Here is an 8535-nt window from a genome sequence, read left to right as displayed (position 1 = left end):
GTTCAACGGTAAACAAAGAGGGGGCCTGGTTCAGCAATAGCATTGAGGCCTCCACCACCAAAGGATGAGAGGCTCTAAAAATTGGTATCCTTCGGGTAAGGCAAAAACATTGCTTTGCTGGATAATCATTCTCAAGGCTGACAGTACGCAGATTGCATCTTTTTAATTAATTTTTATACACCAAAAGGCATATAAAAGGACATATGTTTTCATTTAAAATAAGGAAGACTGTGAAAAGGTGGTAATAGCAGTGGTCTAGTGGATTAAGCTCCTTGTTGTTAGGGTTTGGGCATGCCACTTTCTGTGCCTCAGTTTCCTCATCTGTAAAGTGGGGAGAATGACACTGACTCTCCTTAGTAAAATGCTTTGTGATTGTTTGAAAGCACTACAGAAAATGTTAGGTTACTTAGTGTATATTAATTATACCTAAATTGACTGTTTGTGTTGATGTCTATGCATGTACAAGTCCATGTGGCTATAATTATATGGCTTAATTGTTTTATTCTCTCCAAGAACTTCAGAGAAATGATTCCTTTGTTTGGAGTCTTCGCATTGCTCCTCATCGGGTTATAGGTAATTTTAATCCTACCTAGTATGTATGTGAGGAAAAAAACTATGCAAGACACCTAGTATTAAAACTGTACAAAAAATGAAGTCCAAAATAACTAATAGTCAGGGAGGTATTGAGTGCATATTATTCAGTTTGCTAAAACCACAAAGTAAATGTAAATTGGGGTTGGGTTAAAATTATAATGTAAACTGATCTGAGCCTTAAACTATTTAGTGTTGCTCTCGCTTTTAAATCTACTGTGTAGTGCCACTAGCTTTGTATGTGCTTGATAAAATCTTAGCTAAATTTTGCTCTGTTAGAAGGGTGGTACTTGAAGTCATCAATAGGGTTGGAATCCCGTGGCTGAAAGTAGATTTTTATTTTTACTAGCTCCTGCATTCACTCCAAAAGTGACTGCTTCAATTGTGGTGATATATCTGTTTGTAGATGCACTAGAAGACATATGATGTTGTAACCTTACACCCATTATTTTGGATTTGTTTCTGAAATGTCTTGTCAATCTGAATGAACAATTTTATGATAATTGTGTTTTCTTAGTTGGAACAGATATGGGATCTTGCACTGTATAGAAGATTATCGCTCCTGTGAATGGTCTCAAGTAAGTACAGAGTTCACTAAAATAGCTTGGTAAATTATAACTAATGCTCTACTAACCTTAGATTATACCTCAGTATTAGAGTATTGGATTTAGTAGCAAAATATTGTCTAAATATTAAGATTTGTGGTGATTCCTGTTGCACTCAAGAAACAGAATGGCACATAATCCCAACTAAAGATACAAAATGATGGGGTCCTAATGTTTATTACCATTCAATACTGAACTTGAGTTCATCGTGGATAGTTCTCTGTAAACATTCAGCTCAATCTACAGTGCAGTCAAAAAAGCTAACAGAATGTTAGGACCCATTAGGAAGGATCTCTCTCTAAAACTCTGGTGATGTGAACTCTTTAATGTATCATTTATAATTCATACTGCCTGTGATCACACAGAAAAGAAAGGTTTGACTGCTGACTGAACTTCTTAAGAGAAGATTTGCTGAAGAACTGATGTTTCCATGAACTAATGTTTAGCAATGCTTAGCATTAAAAGACTAGGACCCACTTTTGGTGACTGATTAAACTAAATCATTTTTTAAAAAGCCACCCTATATACAGTCAGCTTCTCTGACACTAGAGATCACTGAAGCCAAGATCTTAATTAGCAAACAAAAATATGTTTAGTTGCAGTTAAGGTTATGTAGCAGGACACTTCATCTGAAATCTTAAAAGAAAGAAAATAACAAATTACTGGGAGAGACCTTTGCACTCCTTTCCACCTTTGTTTTCCCTACAACATTAGTGATAATGCTCCCTGACACTCCATACAGTTTTCACTTCCATCTCCCATAGGCAGCAAAAAAATCAGTATGTACCCCAGCTTCATAAAACTTGCATTCCAATGCCAAACCTTAACAGAGACCTCATGTGCTTTTACATTGATTATACTGAGAGACCAGAACATCTGATTGTCACACATTCCAAGCATTTGGGAAGTTATTCGGGCTAAACAATGCTGAGGTCACCAAGATTTTATGTTAGACTATAAGTTTGATTAAGCTGGGGTTTGTATTGCTTTTTGGTTTGTGTGGGAGATAGACATAGAAGATTTATAAAATAAAGGTTTAAAGTTCCTGTTAAGCTGAACTACTGCACCCAAAATGAGATTAATACAATTAGATATTTACATGAATATATAGCTAAAATTATTTTTTAAAGGGATATACAAACCCTCATGCTTCAGGGCATCAGTCAAGTTCTAACTGAAGCCCTAGAGTTTAGGGGGTTTTTTGTTTTTGTTTTTTTGTTTGTTTGCAGCTTATTCCATAATTGTTCACTATGGGGTTTCTTGTACTTCTAAATCATCTGATTTTGGCCTCTAGCTGAGACAGAATACTGCACTACATGGGATCACAACCGGCAATTTCTATAGCGTAATGTCACTTTGGCTGAAAAATGATGTCAACTGCTAAATTCACTTTTTCCTCTTTTAATAGCACAAAAAGCATCTATGAAGCTTTGGATTTCTCAAGGACAGACACAGTTTGTTCAGCATATATGTATGTGGGAGTTGCATTTTCCTTAATTATTCCTCTTTGCTGAAAAAAACTGAACATTTTATTTACACAAATAAGATTGATCCAAAAGTGAATAAAGATCCACAAAGAATCTGTTGGTTTTTTTTCAGTGCGTTTCTGATTGTTTCCTTACCACTAAAACATTCATAAAGTATCCTCCAATGAGAGCATAGACTCCTCCTGAAGCCCCTACGAGAGCCTGGAGGGGATCACAGACTGAGCTAGCCAAGGAACCTGAAAAGACAGAAATGTCCTTAGAACTAGAGTCCTAATGGAAACTTTAAGATGACATTTTCTGCACCCTACATCAATAGAAGCTAAAGATCACAACTGAAATTACAGGAGATTGACAGACATATTAGAAACTGGGGAAGGAAAACAGGAAGAAAAAAAGGCCAATTAAAGTTTTACCTACACCAATGTGATGCGGACATGAAAAAGGATAATGAAGTCCTAGGATGCACCAGGTGAGTTATTTCCCGTAGACACAGAGAAGTGTTAGTACTGTTATACTGAAAATCCTCATCTGCAATAGTGTGTGCAATTCTGGTCTCCCATCTTTAAGAAGATTAATTCAAACTGGAACAGGTGCAGAAAAGGGACTCTAGGATAAGCCAAGGAATAGATAACCAAGCTTAAGAGAGGAGACTCAAAGAGGTTGGCTTGTTAAGCCTAACCAAATGAAGACTGAAGGAGATATGATTGCTCTGTATAACTACATCAGAGGGATAAATACCAGGGAGGGAGAAGAAGTTACTTAAGTTTAAGCACCAATGTAGACACAAGAATAAATGGATATAAACTGGCCATAAACATGTTTAGGCTCAAATCAGATGAAGGTTTCTAACCATCGGAGGAGTGAAGTTCACAACTTCCAAGGTGAGCAATGGAGAAAAAGCCTAACTGGTATGAAGACTGAGCTTGATAAGATTATGGAAGGGATAGTAGGATGAGACTGCCCACAATGGCATTAGCAAATCTCCAACTGCTAGCAGCAAATATCTCCAATAGCTGGTGATGGGACACTAGCAGGGAGGGCTCTGAGTACTACAAGAGAATTCTTTCCCTGGTGTCTGGCTGGTGAGTCTTGCCCACATGCTCAGGGTCTAACTGATCACATATTTGGAATTGGGAAGGAATTTCCCATGAGTCAGATTGGCAGAGACCCTGGGGTTTTTCACCTTTTCTGCAGCATGGGGCACAGGTCACTTGGAGGTTAAACTAGTGTTAATGGTGGATTTCAGACATGCTTCTGCCCCCTGGCCCCAACTCCAGCAGTGGCTGTGGCAGAGCGGGACAGGCACCTCTCCCTCAGCTCAACTCCAGGACTAAATGGGGACAGGCTCTCTCCCTTGGCTCCAGCCCCCTTTTTTTAAGGAAGATCTGTGTTACGCAATTAAATGTTTCTATTCTTTGTTCTGTGGTGCTCTGTTTACAATTTATGGAGATAAGCAGTATTTTATCTGCCAAAAATATATACTATTAGAGTCTGATTACTCATCTGATCAAGATTTATACAAAACCATGCAATACACACACATCACTACATTAACCAAAGAAAAATACCTTCAAGACATCATACGTTTTCATTTCATTTGGTGAGGATTCTCACTTTAGGTTCAAGCTTTACACTGCAGCCCCACAGATTAATTCTGAGCAAAGGAAACTGCAGCCTGAATATGGGTTGCACATTATAGGATTTCATTTTTTTCTGCTCTTCAGAAAAGCCTGTTATGTGCATAAGACTTCAGTCTATGCAGTTGCAATAGTGATAAGGAAGCCGTTCTAATATGATACACTTGAGGGTCAAATCCTCAGCTAGTGTAAACAGAAGTAGTCCCACTGACTTTGTTGCTGCTGTAACGCTGAGGATTTGGCCTAAATGTCAGATTGCAGGAAATCTTTACAGTCCCCTTTACAGGTATATATGTATAAAGTTTTTTGTTCTACCGGTGGCATACACCAGCATTACCTCAATATTGGTGCTGCAGATAACAATTAATTCCGCAGATGAAATGGTAGGGAACATTGCTCCAGACCTATGATGGCCTTTAATGGACATGCAATTGTACGATGATCTCTCAGCTGAAGCTATGCTTTGAGGATATGATAAAACTCAGAATCAGTTCCATCTGAATGCATGAGTATAGAGGTTTGAGAATTTTTGCAATAACTGCCATCAACAAACTCTTATACTCACCATTTTATATGTCCCCTGAGAAAGGAATTGTTCTACTTTCATCAGTAGAAACACTGTCATAAAAAGCTATATTTATAAATCATAGTGATTGTTAATATGCATGTCTATCATTCAACAGGATTTAGCAGCCTTAATAGGAAGTATTAAAACAAGCACCAGAAGTGGTAACCAAGCATTATACTTAGAATTAGAAGCAGTACGGAGAGGAGACAAGTCTTGTTTTCTTGGTGATGGAGTAAGATTAGCAGGAGGAACAATGTTGTTGCTTCTTTCATTTTATTTTATTTAGAATTAACAGAGAGCTTTTTAATTCTAAGGGTACGTCTATACTATCTGCCGAGTGGCAGGTAGTGTTCGATGTATCGGGGATCGATTTATCACGTCTCATCTGGATGCGTAAACCGGTCTGCTAACGACGCCCGTACTCCCCTCAGCAGGAGGAGTAAGCAGCGTTGACGGGGCAGCCGCGGCGCAGTCGACTCACCACATGAGGACAGCCAGGTAAGTCAAACTAAGTAGCTTCAACTTCAGCTACAGAAATAGTGTAGTGTGAGTGCGTATCTTAGTTCAAACCTCCCTGCTAGTGTAGCCCAGGCCTAACAGAATTACCAACTGAAGACAGCAACAATAACCTTCAGATGTGCTTTTACAGGAACCATATCTGTGCCTTATTCTTAGAGCCCATAAACTGGAGACCTTAGAATCCGAAATAATAAAAACAGTTTACTATTTCCATTGAGAATTAATTCAATTTACTTATTCATTTCAAAGATGTTGTAAAATACTGCCACTAACAGTTGGTATGAATTTATATTTCTGTATGGATGAATTAGAGTGTTAAAAAATTGGAAGGAGAATGGCTATAAGTGAAAGAAACACCTGAGTGGAGTGGAACATAGATTGTTTTCTAGTATGTTATTACGGTAAAAGTTTGAGTCCAGACATTCTGTGCACCAAGAGAACTGGTTATGTTCACAATCAGTATACCAACCACTTTGATTGTCCTGTCAGGAAAGGGGATGTGGCAATAATATACATTGTATTTCTGATACAGACAGTTCTTCATTTAAGCTTACCCATTCCATTACACACTGACCTCCAATCACTCCTGGCGAGATACACCAGACTACCCGATGCCCTTTATAACCATTTCTAAGGGGATCCCAAATAAGTTGCAGAAAGAGTTCCTAAAATGTGTTGAATGCTGCAAGGAAAAACATGTTGATAATTGAAAATCAAAATTTTAATTAAACAAACATTTAAAGTTTCTCATAACTATAGCTAATAGCATAATACTAAAATGGCACCTACCATCCTGGGGGCATGCTTTATTTCTACAGCCAAAATAATTTTAAAAAGTTAGTAAGACAAATAAAAAGCTGTTATAAATATATACTCAAGTAACTCAAATAAGTAAGCCTTACTTTTAGGGGGGAGACAGGGCTATGCATTTGGATCTGGAAGGCCAGAGTCTGCATATAAGTCAGAGTAAGGCACTCTGGTGGAAAGGCAGAACTGGACTACAGTATATGAAGAACAGGTCTCAAAAAACAGGCCAGTGCCAGATGCATCAGATGGAATGAACAGATCAGAGCAATTATCACTGATCCATTCCCTGTTGTGCCGTCCCAGTTTCTGGCAGTCAGAGGTCTAGGGAACTCAAAGAATGGGGTTGCAACTGACCTCTTGGCTAATAATCATTGATGGACCTGTCTTCATGAACTTATTAATTATTTTTTGAACCCAGTTGTACTTTTGGACCTAGCAATGAGTTCCACAGATTGATTGCACATTGGGTGAAGAGTACTTTCTTTTTGTTTAAAGCTGCGCCTATTAATTTTAATGGGGTGACCCCTAGTTCTTGTGTTACGTGAAGGAGTAAATAACATTTCCTCATTCACTTTCTCCACACTACTCATGATATTTTAGACATCTATCTTATCTCCCCTTAGTCATCTCCTTTCAAAGCTGAACAGTTCCAGTCTGTTTAATCTCTCCTCATATGCCTTTAATCATTTTTGTTGCCCTTGTTTGTACCTTTTCAGGTAGGATTAAAACTATACTACAGCCATGCTATCTATACTACCTTGTACTGATCTCGCAAACTAAACGTTGATGGATTAGGTCAGGTTTTCAAATGGAGAGTGACACCTCACTGCTGCAGGAAGTGGTGCTGGCAGTTCACTAGATGGAACTCTTGTCATTACTGACCCTGTCATGGGGCGCTGCCCCCTTGAACATGGTCCTTTTTGTGGCCCTGCAGGTTCATTGCCTCTAGCACCAACTCAGCTTATTTCAATTAATTACCTAGACCGGTAAACCAGTATCACCTTTGTGGGAGTCTGATTTATTGACTTTTCCACAGCATGTAACTCACTTCTGAGTTGAAGTTCATGTCTCTTGTGGGTCCATGTAAGAGTCTCTATAGACTTTTTGCTCCTGTTCAGGAGGTCCCAGCCCTCCTCCCAAAGCTGGGTAATATTTTCAAGTTTCTCTCCTTAAAACTGCAGCCTTCCATTCTCCTCCTTTGAGCTGGGTTATAATTTAAGACAGCTGTAGGGCGTTATCAACTTTCAGCTGGCCCCTTACCCCAATTAGTCCTCAGGCTCAGAGGGTGCAGCAGGCAGTGCTCTCCTGCTGTTGTCTGCCCTGTTATCAGGGAAGAGGCAGCATACTAGTCCCCTTCTTCCACCTCATACCCAGTTGGTTGGGTGAGAGAGGAGCCTTGTCTTGCCCACTCTGCAAGGCTGCTGATCCAAGGCCCTTAAAGAAACAGTAATAAAATTTCTCCCAAACATTATTTATTCCTAGGACTGCTTTCTCTCCACAAATACCTCTTATTCCTTATGTCTAAGTCTATATTAAAACTTCCCAAAATATTATAAGGGCCATGCCATGTGACTGGGGTGGGCTCACAACGAGGCACCCCTACCTTTAAAGGGAACAGCCTACCATGATGCAGATCCTACTGCCCCAGTATGGTGCCCAGAAGCATCATCCTGCAGACAAGTCTTAAGACTAGGGTCCTGACCACATGATCTTTATAAATCTTACAAGGTAAAATCTTCCATTTTCCTAAATGAATACATACAGTTTGGACATAGACTGAGATTTTCAGAGGAACCTAATGGAATGACACCTAACTCTCTTTGGCTTCTCTGAAAAACCTGTTTAGAACATAAGAATGGCCAGACTGGGTCAGACCAAAGATCCATCTAGCCTGTATCCTGTCTTCCAAAATGGCCAATGCCAGGTACTTGGGAGAGAATGAACAGAACAGGTAATCAACAAGTGATCCATCCCCTGTTGCCCATTCCCAGACACCTGTATCCAGCGTGATCCACTGTTTCTGGGGCTTCCAAACAGCATAATAAATGAATACAGCCAGCTGGAAACAATGGGAGACTTTAACAACTTCTACAACGATTTGGAATTACGAAATATAAATAATTTTCCACCAATAATCTCAAAATCCTTGATATAGAATTGTCTCATGGCAGATTTCAAACCTTCTGTATACAGAAATGCATAATTTCACTAACACACAACTGTGTGTGTAATGGTCAGAACACACACTGGAAACAACAAGGGTAGAGATGCAAAAGCAAGCACGCAAATTAGGAAATACCAGATTTAAAGGAGTTCTTGCC

General features: G+C 39.2%; 1 protein-coding gene across 1 annotated transcript in view; it reads right to left on the bottom strand.

Annotated features, from left to right (window-relative positions):
* Positions 1-2767: 2767 nt before the first annotated feature.
* The window catches only part of RHBDL2 (rhomboid like 2), a 21872-nt gene continuing 16104 nt past the window's right edge, over positions 2768-8535 (bottom strand). Inside the window, exons 3-5 of the mRNA XM_032792249.2 lie at positions 8196-8273; positions 5982-6072; positions 2768-2919 (exon numbers count right to left, since the gene is read on the bottom strand). Coding sequence (XP_032648140.1) covers positions 2792-2919; positions 5982-6072; positions 8196-8273 — 297 coding nt within the window. The 3' untranslated portion in view covers positions 2768-2791. The remainder of the gene's footprint in view (positions 2920-5981; positions 6073-8195; positions 8274-8535) is intronic.

The sequence above is a fragment of the Chelonoidis abingdonii genome, chromosome 25, assembly GCF_003597395.2.
Source record: "Chelonoidis abingdonii isolate Lonesome George chromosome 25, CheloAbing_2.0, whole genome shotgun sequence".
Classification (NCBI taxonomy): Eukaryota; Metazoa; Chordata; order Testudines; family Testudinidae; genus Chelonoidis; species Chelonoidis abingdonii.
The sequence above is the reverse complement of the archived record's forward strand: the minus strand, read 5'-3'. Positions and strand labels throughout refer to the sequence as shown.